This window comes from Schistosoma haematobium, chromosome ZW (genome assembly GCF_000699445.3).
Source record: "Schistosoma haematobium chromosome ZW, whole genome shotgun sequence".
Classification (NCBI taxonomy): Eukaryota; Metazoa; Platyhelminthes; class Trematoda; order Strigeidida; family Schistosomatidae; genus Schistosoma; species Schistosoma haematobium.
The window spans coordinates 32,913,524-32,931,424 of record NC_067195.1 but is presented as its reverse complement, the minus strand read 5'-3'; the positions used below and the strand labels follow the sequence as shown (position 1 = coordinate 32,931,424).

At 31.9% G+C, this 17,901-nt stretch overlaps 1 protein-coding gene across 1 annotated transcript in view; it reads right to left on the bottom strand.

Annotated features, from left to right (window-relative positions):
- Window positions 1–17,901, bottom strand: part of ERBB2_1 (Receptor tyrosine-protein kinase erbB-2) — a gene marked incomplete at its 5' end in the record, with an annotated part of 118,466 nt that overhangs the window by 27,210 nt on the left and 73,355 nt on the right. Inside the window, 6 exons of the mRNA XM_012943434.3 lie at window positions 883–1,029; window positions 7,801–7,997; window positions 9,573–9,790; window positions 11,086–11,427; window positions 12,260–12,526; window positions 14,676–15,016. Of these exons, the coding sequence (XP_012798888.2) occupies window positions 883–1,029; window positions 7,801–7,997; window positions 9,573–9,790; window positions 11,086–11,427; window positions 12,260–12,526; window positions 14,676–15,016 (1,512 nt within the window). The remainder of the gene's footprint in view (window positions 1–882; window positions 1,030–7,800; window positions 7,998–9,572; window positions 9,791–11,085; window positions 11,428–12,259; window positions 12,527–14,675; window positions 15,017–17,901) is intronic.

Genomic DNA, 17,901 nt, shown 5'->3' with positions numbered 1-17,901 from the left:
TGTGCTAATACCTATTACTGATGAGTTTTTCACAATGATTAGTTAGAGCAGATTCGACTGAAAACCATATGGTAATGAATAATATGCTCGCCAAAGGTATTACATAGCGTAAATCCGCAGACTTGAAGTAGATTATCGATGAAATGTTTATTACACCGCTAAAGCTGTGCTGTTAAAGAATGTATTTTCTAATTTCGTATTTAGCTAACAGCACACGTGCAATAAATTGTTATAAATCTTCTGCATTTTACTGTGTTAGTGTGCTAATGCAAAAGTCAACATTAGAATCCAGGTACATTCAGGTTTCAAGTCCCGATTATGACGAAATATATGTCTTGATTTCTAATGTTAACCAGAATTCATCTATTTAAAGATATATGTTATTACAAAAACGAAACATTTGTAGATCAATATGAACTCCATTATAGAGGTTCCTAATCTATATTCATTGACGACAAACTAAATTAGATCTTTTCCAATAGTAATGACGGAAATGCGGAAGAGTACATTTGTTTTATTTTATACAAGAAACGGATTTCCAACATAACATGAGGGTGCTGGATATTTACAGAGGACTAGTTTTTATGATAAACTTCTAAAGTGGAAATGCAAACAAAACATTTTTTTCCTTGGAAATTTTAGTTTTTCAAATTTTTTAATAAACATCGCTAAACTACTATTCAAACTGTTTGTTCCTACAAATGAAGTGAGCTCTTTAAAACGTCAGTGTACTTAGCACCAAGTTTATAAACGATTGAGAGTACTTCAAAATTTTTAGGGCTTGATACCATAAGTACCCTCGTAGCATGAAGGCGTAAGCTGTAATATACATAAAATTGTTATTATTAATTCTAATGCACATAATATATGCAATTCACTTACATTTTACCAATACCATATAAACGTCCAAAGTGCATATGTCAGGTTGAGTCAAACGTCCACCTTTGATTACATGATCCTTAATATCTACAGTATCAACATCTTCATATGGTCGTTTGCCAAATGTAAATATTTCCCATAACGTCACACCTAATAAAAGTAAGTATTAACCGGATGATTTGTTTAGTCAATATATTTGACAAGAAAAATTTCGATGTTTAACCGCGGAGGAATTATTACTGGAGTGGAGATTATATCTCGTAAATACTGTGCACCCTTTGATAACAAACTGGAGAAATGATCGAAAGATAGATCATTAATATTATTAATAATAATAGTAATAATAATAATAACGAAGACATTTTTTTCCGCATTAATTACAGTTCAGCTAAATGAACAAAATTTGAAAGCTCAAAAGATAAAGGAAAACAGACTATTTCAGATAGTTTTTCACTATTCAATTGCTAAAATTCTGGAAATGTTAGGTACACCTTTTCACAAACATCTGCTGCTACTATATTGGTTTCTTCATCAGTTCTGTGAAAAATATACAGAAGACATATAAAGGCTGTATGACAGTGAACGTTTAAATTGAATGAGAAGAGTGTAAGCAACATCTTTGACATTTTACACACATGCACGCTAGGCTTAAAATAATCATATGTTCATTCTGAAGAAGACTACTATAGTTGTTTAAAACTGTGACAGTTAACCAAGAATGTATAGAACTCAATTTAATTCACTGAAACTTTGACTATAAATCCTTTTGAATAAAACATAAAAATGCGTGTATTCAGCCACAAATTTTGTTCTATTTATTGTATCAAATGAATCCCGTATCTTTGCTTTCTACTTTGCGTAGAGCCACTTAAGGTTTTATTCACTCATAAAATTTATTTGTAATGAAAATCGACATTAAGAAAGATATCCGGAAAATCAAGTTAGTTATTCCCAAATACGTTAGATGACAAGAAATAGAAGGCTATAAGACAGTCGACTGAGAAATGAGAATTATATTAAAGTTGGGGTATTCAAAGTATTGTTTGCCCAATATAGGTACTTTCATTGAGTAATAATCGATATAATACACATTATGAACATTGTAATTGTATCGGACTGCCGTTCTGAAGATTTTGCAAATAGTTTAAATTTGAAAATTGACAATATACCAGATATATTAATCAGATAAACCTAGATTTAAATACAATCAAGCGATCCATAAATGGACAAAATAGTCGTCCATATTTTAGTTCAGTAAGATCTGAGATAAAATCTGTACCGTCTAGGTGTGGGCTGTCACACGGCTATGATTTGATAGTAATATCACATGGATGAATTCCATTTCTAAAACTGAATTTAGAAAATTAATTTAAACGCTGTATACCTTTATTTACTTAATATGAAATTGTAAATATTGACACATTAGTGAAGTAAATACCATTTTTAAAGCAACACACGCACAAACAAGTGATTTCATTTGAATAATTGAGTTTTATTATCAAATTACAAAGGACGAATAGAACAGCAAATTATATATTGTTGTTCCAGTTCTCAATATAGTTAGTAAATTCATTTATTTTAAAGTTAAAATGGATAGTCTTCAGTATTCGTTTGTTCTTCCACTATAATGTTGATGTATAAATATTTTAGAAACGATATTTCTGCATAAACGATTCCACCGAAAATATTTTATTTATATCTATTTAAGCCCTGAATCCACTTAAGAGAATATTATTAAAGAAATAGAAAGAAAGATTGAAAGCATGTGTTATAAATAAATAAATTATAAAAGCATCACATAACTGTCAGTACAAGGAAAAGTTTTCAACAGTGTCGCTGAATCGGATGAAAGATTCAGTAGACTCTCAGCTTCGAGATCAGTAGGCTGGATTTCGTAAGACTCGATCGAACATACAAATTAAGAAAAGGCATTGGTGATGGATAGGATACACACTTCAGATATCATAAAACTGCATCACGAGGTAAGTTGTAACTTGGAATCCTCAAGGATAAAGGGAAGGCGACAAATCAAAGAACAGATTGCGTCGGGAATAGGAAGCAGACATCAAAAGAATGAACAGCATTTTAGAATATCTGTAAGGAGAGGACAGAAACGAGTTGGTTGGCGAATCCTGGTTGGCTGTGAGGCGTAACTAGAGTAAGTGAACAATTATTGTAGAATTTTTGACAGAGAACCAAACAAATGAAATAAAATGGATTATCATGAATTCTTAATTCAACAGACAAAAACTAGTCAAGTGTTTACTGAACAAAATAAGTATTTATAATTTTAGACTATTAAAAACACTTATCAGTCAAAATATGCATACATCGGATCAAAGTAACATTTATCAGTGATATAACCAAATCTCTTAAAGGGTAAATTGTTACGTAAAAGAACATTTATGTTTGCAAAGGTTGAATGGCTCATAAGCTTAGTTGATCAATTCAACATAGAATTAATATGAACTAGAGAAACATGTATTAATTTTAAATTGAACGATACAAAATTTATTCAGTGAACATTGGAACCTAATAAAGTATGTAACTGATTGAAACCCTTGTTTAGGCATGGTTGTTCAGTAAATGAATTAGCATTTACAAGCAAAGACTATTGTCATACATTGAAACAAGTAGACAGATATTGTAGAATTTTGAAGTTCTTCTGCTCTGTTTATTATGTTTTTTGTCTAATTAGTACACATTAAAATACAACTGTCAACCAACACCAAGGTCAGGACTTTCAATACAAATGTCAAGACAGTTCTACTGTATGGGGCGGAAACCTCGAGAACTACGAAAGCCATCGTCCAGAAGATATGTGTTTATTAACAGCTGTCTACGCAAAATACTTCAGATCCGTTTGCCAGGCACTATTAGCAACAACCTACTGTGGGAGAGAACAAACCAGATCCCAGCGGATGAAGAAATCAGGAAGAAGCACTGGAAGTGGATAGGACACACATTGAGGAAAGCACCCAACTGCGTCACAAGGCAAGCCCTCACGTGGAATCCTCAAGGCCAAAGGAGGAGAAGAAGACTAAAGAACACGTTACGCTGAGAAATGGAGACAGACATGAGGAAAATGGACGACACTTGTATTGAGTTAGAAAGGAAGGCCTAGGACAGTGTGGGTTGGAGAATGCTGATCAGAGGCCCATGTTCCATTGGGGGTAACAGGCGTAAATATATATAATATATAATATATATAGATGAAATATAAATAAAGTGTATAGCTTTAATAACAGTTAGTAGACTTGTCAACAAGTTGATGGAAAATGTTTGTCGCTCAGTATTAGAATTCAAGAGATGTATTCATTGAGCTGGATGGTTTAGTCGTGGAACTTTCATTACCAGCACATATGTCAAGAAGAAGTATGTGCTGATATTGTTTTTTTCTATGAAGACAATAAAGTTTTTATGAACAAACCACTGAACATAGCATCTCCAAAAACATGTTAATGCTATATTAATGATAAATTACGTTTAAGGCACAGCACAAATAATTTTCTTGTTCCAGCAATCGGTTACGTATTTTCCTAAATTTCAGAACGTTTTGTCAAAAGAATAAATTTAACACTTGACTTGGTCGCAAATTTTGTTTACTGGACAACACTTGAAATATGTCTACGAAAACTAGTCATTCAAGAGTAAAATGTATACAGTTCCTCGGTACATTTAGATTGCTTTGTGTACCCAAAAGATAATACTGTGATTCTGTACAATCCTAAATATTTCTAAATAAGACTAGGGTCAACTTATGGTTCAGCCTATTCATTCGCGATTGGTTTGGAAGGGTTTAATAATCAGAAATATTCATACTAATAAATATTTACGTCAATAAGCAAAGCATCGTTCAGGCAGACATGATGTGGATTGCTACAAGACAATATGTGTTGTAAGGGACTTTATTTAAAATGGTAATTATTAAGTTCAAAAATATGACCTCGTGGTAATCACACTGAGATCTGAAAATAAAATTAGGAAATCTGATTCTTTGGGAATTAAGGTAATGTGCTTAATATTTAACCACTGAGAATCTTATTATTCAATAATGGACCAACATACTGTTATTGTTTAAATTACGTAGTACTGTCTTTTTTTATTCTCCCTTCCGGTCAACTATACATTAACCAAAATCTGATTTATACCTGTGCGTTTTTGTTACGTAATAAATCAGTGCAAAAAAATACAAATTTTCTATTGACATGATTAAAAGATGAAGAAATACGACAAGGGTGTGATAGAGTTTCTGAAGCAAACTAACAAGCAATAACCACTGATACTTCGTTGATTTGTGTACATTTTTGATAGTTCAAGACATTATTGAAATCAAATTTTGGTGATGGCTAACATTAAAATCTAGGACGCTAGATCCGTTCTATCTAGAACTATTTAGCTGGATCTACTCACTCCCGTGTTGATGTTTACTCCTTTGACTTCGAATGTACAACAAGTTATCCATTTATCAACTGATTTCACATAGCCACTGGCTTGTTCTCAGAAACCACACGGGAGAAAAGTAACTGGTTAATTACAGTCATTGACATTAAAAACGAGAGGGTTTAAACCTCTACAAATGAATTAAAATCCAGTGGATTATTTTCGTGAAATACTACCAATTTTTTTGTATGACTAATGGTTAGGAAAGCTTTACATTGATGCATTCCAGAACGTAACGAATCAATGATACTTATATACACATGTATGTGTAACCCTAAAATTCTCTGGTCAAAAAGTACTTTCAAATTTGAATATTTCTCAATTTTTACATAGGTGATTCTCCGAAATTAAGATCTGAACAAAGTCGATAAATGGTGCTGAAATACAGCCTAACCCGTGATAGGATTTCAGCTTAATGTCATTTGATCACCGGTATGCAAACAATGAAGCATAAATGAAAAATAGATGGCAAATGATACCCATAATAATAATTACTAATTCCTCCCTGATAAACACACGTTGAGGAAGATGGTCACTTAGCGTCCTGGATTGACTGGAGTTAGACTTACACATCACTGGATTCCGGCTCAGAAGTCTAGAGGTTAGACGTTCGCGTAAGAGACTGGAGATCCTGGATTCGATTCCCGGCTGCGAATCTGTGGTTGCATACAGTTGAAGAGTCGCTTAAAAGAGTGATACGACCATCCACTGCTTCTAGGTTCTCAATGGTTATCTGATGTAGATCACTTTGTGACTTCAATAACTTGAGAAATTTGAAATAAAACTGTCTCTATAAAGTTTGACAGAAATTGGGCACCGAGTATAGAGAAGCCATTATATGTAAAAATTATATTCGAAATAATCTTAACGATTGAAATTTAAATAATTCCAACGTTTATCCTTAAGAAGTCCAGACGAGTTTGCTGGACGCAATGTTTGTATTATTCAAATTTCAATCGCTGAGTTTATTTCAAATATAATTTCCCTATATAATGTATTTATAAAGGTTCTATTAGTTTTAATCTGATTGAAGAGCTTTATAAATCACCTTGTCAACTTTTATTCCAATAAGTACCTTGTCTTTATTGATAGTAGTTGAATGAAAAACTTCAAATGTGTATAAAACTGGACTATTAAGAATGTGTAGATGATTGACTGAGAAACACTTTCAATTCAATGAAGTCAGGAGAAAAGTGGATATGGGTACTTATTACCCACTACCATTCAATATACTGACCGATTTTAAAGTGAACCATATTTTTAGTAATCTAATTACATGTCATGTATCTATAGAGAGTATTCTAGAAATAGTTTGTTTTCAGATTACCTTGAAATTGTTTAGCTTTTAGGTTGAAAGTGTTTTATAAGTATTTGCCAAACGGACACCACAGTTTTTTAATAGTAAATAGGTTTCTTTTTTAAACTTAAAAAAAAACATTAAACGAGAGGTATTGTATTTTAGACTTAAGGTACACTTATTGTTTATTGACTGAATGTCTAACTGTATGAAGATTAGTCGATAAAGGAAAATGGATTATTTTTATATCATGTCAAAAAAGTTGTGACGTGAAAGTATATATAATAGTTAAACAATGTAGTTTATAAAAGAACTGGCCAGTTGGATTAACGAATTTACCGACATTTCATTTCTGACAGTATTCAGTTTTCTAAAATAAACTCGTTAGTGTTAACTGAGATTAACAAAATACAGAATCGTAAGAAAAAAATGTTAAAGTCGCTTAAACAGTGCTATACTGACTAATCTATGGGATATAAATAAAATGTGTTCCACAGATGGTTTATGTGTTTCTGTTTTAGTTTTATTGAGACTTTAACAATGAAATTATTTGAAATGAGTGACATTCTAATCTTTCTAAAGTTGAACTGAAGCCGAAGAAAGAATGAGATAAATCCATTTCGTCCAAAAAATCTTCGACTATTTCAAAATGAAAATACCAAAAGATGGACAAGATTCTAAAAAGGCAAGAATAATTTAAAGACATGAAGAAGTAACTCTTTTTCGAAAACGTATAGCATCATTGCATCTTCAGCGAGAATTGAACTTATTCACCAATTAAATCTTGTGTTTACACGTTATAATACTATGAAATACAAAACCAATTAAAACCGTATGTTTTTCACAAAATCTACTTTAAAGGTTTTTAATTATTACTCTCACTTCGACTATTTCAAGTACAACTTACAACAGAATTCAATTATTTTTTTCAGCTCAAAAAGATTTAGATGATTGACTAAAGATCTATTTGTGTCTATTAGATACAGGGAACCATTAGAGTACCAATTGTTCGAATACTGATCACAATGTTGGTTTATTCTGAAACATAAGCATTAACGACCTTCCTGAGATTGACTGTAAGTCATTAAAAATCTTTAAGGTCTTGGAAAATTATAATTTTTATTACTACTTCAAAAAACATAACATAAAATCAGTACTCAGCTTTCTAAAATTCCTCTTACCGTAACTCCAAACATCTGTTTTGTGAGAATAAATCCCATATTGTAGTGTTTCTATAGCTAACCAACGTATTGGCACACGACCAGCTTTTACGATGACACTGTCTTCATCACGGCGTTCTAACATTTTAGCTAAACCAAAATCAGTAATCTGTACATGTTCACGTGTCTGAACGAGAACGTTTCGAGCAGCCAAATCTCTGAAAGTTGGAGAAATATACAAAAAACGTGATCATCATTTAAAAAATAAATTAAATACTTCAATAGCTCCTACTTATATTAAATTCCACTAAGAAAATGATTAGATATAGAAGATCTTTGAAGTGTAATATACGGGGTACATTTCGTTTTATTTTGGGTTAGCCAACCAATTGTTAATGTGACATTGTTCACATTGAAACACAAACCAAGAATTAATCCCACTGAAGTTCTAAGGATTCACTGTTGTAAGAGACAAAATCTACTGTCTGTAGTTGGCAACTTTCCGTATCATTAAGAAAAGAAAAAAAACGTAAAATGAAGCGTTTTCTTTTTCTCCTTTTACTTAATATAAAAATAAGCAATCTACTAAGTGAAAGTTTTCAAAGTGATACAACTCCTCTTTATTATTGAATATTGTGAATTAACAAGTAGTAGATAGATAAATTCGTGACCAAAGTCAAAAGACATTTCATATTAACACTTGACCTCCAAGGTTGATTACATTGATAAGTACATCTAAGCTCAGTCAACACGTTGTGCAACAGCTTATCATGACAAATTAGAGAAGGTAATACATGTGTTCGATCAGATTGATGAACTTAAAGCCGTTCAAGTATTAAGTAATAGTTTCTATGTGAAGTACAAAATAGGCTTAGAAAAATATATCACACTATTTGATGTAAATATTGAGTTCCAGTCGGAGAAATATGCTTGTTTTTCTGCGTACTGAATTCTAATCACAACCTTAGTTTTGTCCAAAATAGTTTTGAAGAAATTCATGCTTTTAATAGATGCTTGACAATAAATTAATTACGAAATTACTCAATTACTATATTTCGTTTTTATTTCCTAGTGAGAAAATGTATGGTTTGGATATTAAGATTACGATATTTAGTCTAAATGACAATTTATCAACTACCAAATTTGTCTCATTCTTTAACTATTAAGATTTCATAAAGATGAAAATATTATCTATACAAATCGAATGAACTATACACTGATTTGGAATGATAGTCTTGAATATGCTTCTTCAGAGCACATCTAACACTATTAAAAAGGAGACTGTCCGCTTAACCCTGTTTACACTTTTTCTTAATGAATGATTCAGAACATGCGCATAATTAAGAAAAAAAAGGGGATTTAGTAACAGAAAGTAAACATTTGTCTAGTTATGTTTTAAAAACTCAAATTGAATTATGCTCAGTGTAGTTTTAGAGTGTATGTTTCACCATGGGGAAATTACGAATTAAATCATAGTCAACAAACCACGTACTAGTTACTTATGTGAAGTCGAGTAAGTTTATAGAATAATTAAGAAGAATTCGAATATAATATACAGCTCTAATTTTACTTCATCGAAGTCTGCTTAAAAAACAGACAGTCATGCTATATTGTCAAAATGTTAACGTTCTTAGGCATTATTATTTGGAGTGGTGAAAAGAACAAGTGATCAATGAAGAGATCTATCTACAAGGTATAAAGTACTATAACTTTGGGATAGCTAATATTTAATGTAGTAGAAAATATGAAAATATAATGTAGTAAAAGTAACTAGCAATATGTGAATGACTAACCGATGGATAATTCCACGCATTTCCAGGTAGCTCATTCCGTCAGCAATTTGCTCAGCCCAAGATAAAAGTGTAAGACTATTTAATTCATCTGCATGTTGTTTCACATAGCGATCCAAAGCCCCTAATTCGACGAATATTGAAACTAGACAATGACGTTCACTAGATAGACATATTCCAATTAATGGAAGACAATGACGATGCATAACAGATGCCATAACCTGTAAGACAAGAAAGTAATATCAGCAAACAATGAACACAATATGCAGGATACAAAAAAAATAATACTAAGAATAATTTTTATCAACAAACAGATTAATCCACACATACCAAACGTTTGAAGAGTGTTTTGATAAAACAGCTGTTTGATATTGGAAGGCATCTTTATTTACAAACTGACAAAAAGTAAATAATCGTCGAATGTCAACAAATATTATAGATCTATTTCTCCCATGCTGAAACGTCTCAGTATTATTGACCAAAATCAATAAATGTTTTGTAAAATGTTTTACCTTATAGATTATTCAACAGAGTATCAAACAGTTGGCATTGTCGATGCCCAGCGATTTAAAATAGACTGAAGCGTATACCGTGGACTTAGAAATCCTGAGGTAAATTTGAGGTTCATGAAGTCTGTCAGGTGTAATGATTATCGGTTAACGAATATAAAAGAATAGTTATTCAGAACTATTTTATTCTTAATAGCTTCTCGAATGAATTATTGTGTTATATGTATCATTACCAGGGTTCGACCTGATAATTTCGAATTATTGTGTTGTTACCTTAGTTAGACAGTTTATATGTGGTTATTGAACTTGGGAAAAGGAATATGAAAACGAATAGTGAAATTACATTTCCATAAAAAAATTGTTAGTAGTTAAATTAAAGAAACGTACTTATTATTTTAGCATCCAAAAGACAGGAATACTAGGAGTGGGAAAAATTATCCTAGATTAATATTATAACCAAAACTAACTTATAATTTTTAGAAAGAGGAATATTTAGTCACAGTGATTTCATCTGAAATAATAATCGGTCAGTTTCGTACTACAAGTATTTTAATTTTATTAAACACCGCCGTGTGCTTGCAAAGTCTCAACTGGCATATGCATTTTAGTTGATAATGCAATTATGTGGTGTTTATTCGATTATCAATAATTGATAGATGATTGACAACAGTCCCGGCTAGTGTTATTCAAAAGGTAACCACCATTTATAATTCAAGAGTCAATTAAGATAGTGACTATTTTCAGTCATAAGGGGACTTTTATCAGGTATTAAAGTGATCAGTAAGGCTAATGTTGAAGTTTCTATAAACTCACATAATCGTTCAAGCATACCATGATGGAAGATTGATTGGATGATGGCCCTGTACTGCGACCCCTTCCTTAACTTCATTCTTTCAACGTGGAATAATATAATAATCTCACATATAAATTCACATTTAGCGAAATTCAAATAATTTCACGTTCATTAAATAACAAAGAACAGTAAAGTGAACTATATTTTTAAATACCTTAGCTTCCTGAAGAAGTTCCTCAATATTAGCACGTACGGACGCCCGCTTCGCTTCTTCTTCTGAATAAGACGAATTACCAGCTTCAAATGGGGACGATGGGTTTGTGGTTACTGAACATTCAGGTGAATCATTTAAGATAACTTTAATTGCAACATCTAGTTGAGCACCTCTATGCCAATTATATCGAAGTAGAGCATGTTTAGGTACTTTCCATACACCTTTGTATACAGCTCCGAATGATCCTGTTCCTAGAGGAGCTGAGTTGAAATCACAAGACAAGTCATCCTGATTGATCATTTCCAGCCGCCCCATGTTTGGTTCACGACTTACGGATTGGGTCTTAACACAGAAAATGAAACGAAGTTTTTTCAGTAACGGCATGAGTTAAGCAAGTATTAAATTAAACAAACCAAATACCAAGCAGATAAGGATACAAGCATACCAGTTGACTCCGAGTTATAATTTCAATATACAGGCTAAAGTTCGCAGTTAAAATTGATATTCCCTGTATTTTTAATACGAATAAACACAAGTAGATAATATTTTACTAAGCTAAGGTGAAAAAGTTAATACTCGATTAGAGCATATCAAGCTCCGCTTGAATTTTGGATGTTACATTAGAAGTGGCTATTATAACATATAAGTTTAGTTGCAAACAGGCTGGAATCGGAAGCAATAGATATTGGCAGACGGATTCATGACTAAAATGAACATAAAATAGATTGAGTAGAACTTCTTATGTTTTATTATATAACGAAGTTGAAATACTACCTCAACGATATTCAAATACTTGCACAATGATTGTAAGCTGAGGAGTAAACAATACATCATAGAAATCCTGCAACAGGAATAAGTAGGGCCAATCAGTCCTATCAGACCGAAATGCGATATTCAGAATATTGATTACTCAGCACATCGTTTATCTCAATGGCTCATTGTTCTCATACTCAGTAAACGAAATGATTTATTATTCTTCCGTCACCCGATCATTGCTGATCGTCGACGGATCAGTAAGTAACTACAGTAAAACTCCCAGAAACACTCCTATGGGCGGTGTTCAAACCAGTAATCGAGAAATCATAGAATTTCCTACGATTAAAGAAGGTTGTCCAAAGCTATGAATTTTAATAATCATTTAAAATATTGATAGAATATCGTTTTAGATACTCACTTTCATATCAGGTTCTAACAAGTTAGTATATGCTGAGCGTAGTTGTTCACGTATTTTTTCTGCTTCAGCTTTCCGTCTCAAACATATCACCAGTATTATTGTAACGAGTGCAATAATAATAAATATGGAAATAGAAACAGCAATAAGAATTCTGTTACGCAATTCTCGAGCTGTTTGACCAGATAAACGTGCATTTTGTTCAGCTGTTAAACACATGCCATGAAAAATATGATTGCGATCCTCTGGACAGGAAGAATTACAAACGAACTGAAAGGCAAATGAAAGGCAATGCGGTATTAACTATCTGTTACTGCAAAAATATACAACAATTCTTGATTAAATATTTTCATTGATAAACATAACTTTTTAATAGTTCATTGTCAAAATAATATACAAATATATAGATTTATAAATTAGGTATTAAATCCATACCACATAAATGGTGTTAGATCAGTTTGGCAGGTTAACTACGTATTTGCCATAAAGATAATAACGAAGATAATAATAATAATAAGTAGTTCATTAAACGGGTATTAAGAAGGTTAGATGATTAGCTTATTAAGACACACTACCTAAGAATAAAATTAGAAATTAAAACTAAATAAAACTGAAAATACCAAAAAATATTTTGTGAAACATAAGAGTAACTCATCGGGAAGCCAGGTTAGTTTCGTCATATGCCATTTCAAATTATCACTTTGTTTGCTTGTACTGGTTTATAAAGTTTGCCGTTCAAAATATAATTCCAAGACATTTTGTATTATTCGTTTATTAAAAATAAGTTGAGCTTTAATTAGTGGGATTAATGGTCGACGATATTGTGGTCATGGTGAAAATCCACTCCCTTGACTCTTTTCATTAAATTTAAATCGTTCAAACTCAGTGCTGAAATGTCTTGAAAGTACGATTTACGGAGGAATACGTAACAAGAACAAACAGAGTTGATTGGTTCTCTTTAGCTTACAATGGTTCTTTAATTAAAAGTAGTCAAAGCTATTTTATCATCAATAAGATGCTTAAAATTAAAATTCCCGCCAAAATGTAGTTAAAATAATATTTTCTTTATTTTTCCCTTATTTTGGATTGAAATGTCTTTTAAAACATATAACTAGTGCTTAGAGCAATATTATTTAGACTAATCCGTTATCCATTTAATGATAACAGGTTCTACTTAGTAAGACAGTTTGGATAATAATAAACATCAACAGCAGATTAACTACTAAAGTACATATGTAATAAACCTCAAATGAACTTGAAACATCTATATTTATTATTGTATCGGTTAACTTTATCACAAAATAAAGTTTTAAGGACAGTATCGAAGTACCTGTTACCTATGACTATTTAACTATCTCAAATTTTTCAGATCAGTTATTACACTTCCAGAAACATCTATCAGGCTTAGATTCGGGCTTATAGATCAAATATTACATCATAAGGTGGATAATAACTAAAATACGCACCTTGTTCTGACAGTTGAAGCAATAATGAGGACACTTAGTGATAACGAATCCCAAAGAAAGGTTACTTTCAACTCCACATATTTAATGGATAGAAATAAAGAAGGGTTGGTACTACAGAATTTAAATTGTTTGGCTTGTTGAAGTATCTTGCAGCAACTTTATGTTATTTTGTTCATTGAAATATAAACGGCCTACCATTAAAAGAAGTAGGGAAATTAGGAGTTTTACTAGTATTAACATACATTGTCCATTTGATAATTGAATTTACATGAGTTATTTAGAAAGCTTTCTATACTTTGAAGTAGCAATAATTTGTAGAAACTTCAGAAGATCGATTCGTACAAAAACTCGACTCATTAATATCCGTTACCCTAAAATATTTTCACATGGGTCTTGAAACGTAAACAAATCTTCATTTTAGTAGCTCAATTATGAAGAATAATAACAACAATTGTAAGCGACAACATTCATACTTCGGAACTTAGAATCAAAATTATGGTGAGTTTTTATGAGGCACTCAATTAAGCACGAAATATATTTAAAGTTGTCACAACTGATTGATCACTGGGTGGTGATCAATGTCATGTGTGTCAAGTCCTTATTTAGTGCAGATCGAATGCTATCGATCATGTTGCAATGTGGCCACCAGTCTAGGTGACTCGACACTAATAGCTCACGGATAGCTCATTGGTAACGTCTCTGACTGTAAAGCTGGGTGACACGGGATCGAACCCGCCGGGGGGCACCAGTTTCCTCAAGATTACAGGTACACCTTGCTGACGAGTGCCAGGTAGCACGAAACCCGGGTCCAAGGTTTCCTGTTGACTACCTCCAACCACCATCTAATTTAAAGTTGTACCTGCTTCCTAAAAATTTTACTATAGTGATAAAATTTTATTTCAGATAGATTTCTAAACTTATTTGATAGAACTGTATGATATGTATTAACTTACTTTATTCGTTTCTTCATCCAAGATAATTTGATAATTTCTACATTTAACACAATCTTCTGGACCAGGTCCAGAACAACCTTGAATACACTGTTCATGACAGAGCAAACATCGACGCTGTGAACGTTTCAATTTAATTAGAAATACTGGAGCTGCTAGTGAGGACGTTTTGTATTCTTGTTGATTGGCATCAATGCTAGCGTTAGTGGTGGCAGAAACGTTAGATAGAAAAGTGAATTCTTTTAATTGATTTGATGAGAACTGGGTATTGTTACTAAGAGTAATTAAATCATTTTCTTCATTGTCCGACTCTTTATCAGATCCCGCTAGTGAATATGTTTCCGCTATAATAATGATATTAATGCGAAATTCATAATAATTAGAAATTGAATTGAATTTGAACTCCTTGGTAAAAGCAACAATACATCAAATACAGTGACAAGTTAACTTGATTCCTATGAAACAAAATTAACTGTACATAGTAGCAAACTAAATTCTAACTTCAAAGCAACCATGAATATGTACTAGTGAATAGTAATTCTCAAGGAATACGAACCAGAGTCACACGATTTCACGCTTACGGATGTCCCAAGTGAGATACTGATATAATGACTAACACTTTATACAAATGTATTATTCAAGCTAACTTATTGTAAACCGGTCATGTCTCGCCGTGTCAACCAATTCGAAACCTATGTTGATGACTTTGTATCAATTATCTTCAGTCTTCAAGAGTAAAAATATAGTGAATCCTAATGTAGAGTTACTCAATCTATAATTTATGGACGAACCAATCACACTTAAGATAGCAGATCCTGTGTTTTGGCGCGAAATCCATTAACTCGTTTGGCTAAATACCACTTTGGCATTATAGCTGATGTCAGTTCATGATGAAAACATTAGATCTAATTCCTGTCACTAGCATTCAACCGTAAATCCTAATCCTAATCCCTCACATTAATGCATAACTCTCATTTGTTCCTAGTAAGTAGGTGGACATCCCAAGGTCATTGTAACGTTGCTCAAAGGTCGTTCATAAATTGTAGTCTCACCTCTCAACGGCTTGGAATGTGATTTCCTCATTTAAGTAAAAAATGGATATTTCACAAAAATTCTTTTTTTGTCCTTCATTTGGTGTAGTAGAAAGATTGATTTATTTACAGTTAGTGGAGTAATGGAAAACTCTGACAAGTACGTAGTGGAGACACCACGTTACTGTAATCGTTGATATGACGTTTACTCTGAGTTAGTTTAATTATGTAGTTGTTTAAATTAAAAACTCATATGCTCCTTCTCCAAATTGTTATGGTAATAAGTTACTTGAAGAACAGACATGCAATTAAATATGTGGTCATATTTCAGTACGAAATTTGCGATAACCATTTAGTGAATGAATTCGGTATCTTCTCGAGAGTGTTTAGAGAAATCGTAAACACGTTAGATGACTTAGTGATCATAATGAATAACCAAAAGAAACTGAATTTATTTATTTCCTACTTATTTGAAACAGAAAGTCTTGTTAGACGTCCACTTAATCTGTAATTAAAAACCTCTTTCTCTTCACTTTTCTTACCAAGGAAAGAACTTTTTATGTTTTGATACTTTTGTCTTTATCTTCGCTGTTGAACAATACACCAGCTTAGCACATCAAATTTGTCCCATTTGGTTGCTTGATCACAATATTCTCATATTATTAGCTATTACCTTAGATTCAGTATTTGTATGTGTTTAAATACACCAATAATATTGACACACTTTGCTTTCAGTAACTTCATACAGTAACAAAATAAGAAAACTATTGTCAGGTGAAGCCAGCTAATAGACAAAAAAGCTGATGGAGAACAGGGGTGATGAATGTTATTTATTTGGCATTGTTAAAAACAATGACGTATTCATAAATTTTTATTTGTGACTTAATTCTAATAAATAAAGTAGACAATAAATAATTTTTTTTTATTATTTCTGCTATTCTTCTACTTATTATTATTATTATTATTATTATTATTATTATTATTATTATTATCACAATCTGGGGTACACGTTTGCATTTTGAAGGCAACATCATAGCATAATTTACTGTACTCATTGATATTAGTAGCAAAACTGACCGAATCACAGTTAATTTATGCTTGGAAACAATTTTTTTATGAATATCAACATTATCACTGCAATTATTGTCATTACATTAGTCCCTTTTCTCTCAAATGACAATTTAATTTAACAGTAGTAGGAAAACAATGAATACATTTGGAAGATACAAATTATTAGCTATCCGAGTTAAGTGTGAAAGGGCATTAGCTTAGCTGTTTTGGGAGTGTATGAATTTTATCTAATTAATAGAGTGTTATGCAGAATATGATTTTTGTAAAATCTAAACAATTACGCAGTTGATAGAAATTATTGTTTGAGAACTATTAATGCATATCTGTAATCTAAGCACAAAAATCCTAGGGAAGATGAGTATTGAAGTAAAGCTAACATCAATTCGTCAGTCGGATTTCCCATATCACTAAAGCATGAAATCTGGTGGAGAACCATATTTTCGTTAAAGATTATGAATTCATGAATCAGTTAGTCACACTTTTTCCACATTATCAGACTTCTCAGGAACCGAAATATTACTGGATTCACACGAGACTGAAAGATACAATTGTTTTCTTTATTACTGCGATACACCGTGCTAAGTAAAAATAGATTCTGTCACTGAAAAAATAAACTGTTCAGAAAAAATTCCAGTATTCCTTGCTTTCATTTCACATATATCCAAACTTTTGAGTTCACTCTTGATTAACTATTAGCTACATGATAAGACTTTCCAAGTCTAGTTGTATTGTTTTACCCCATCCCCGTATAAGTGCAACTTTACATCATATAGTTATACGTTTGTGATCATTTTCTATCTTGCAGTGATAACCAAGAATGGGTTATGAATGAATTATTGTCGGTTTAGTTAAATGGGTCAATTGACTGAGTTATACATTCTAGCATTGGTTCTTTATTTCGATTGAAACGTTTATTTTGTAGACAGATTGGTGAAGTAGTGAAATAAGTTCTTATTTCATTCTTTCCATAATACCACTCGTTTTGTGCACACTAAAAATAACTGTTCTATGAAACGGACAAAGCTGTGAATCAAATCTTCTAAACGAAAAGCATCAATCTCTTTTAGATGAAACAGTTCTTGAATTCGGAACTTTTTTTGTTACTTACACATTAAAAAATCCAATGA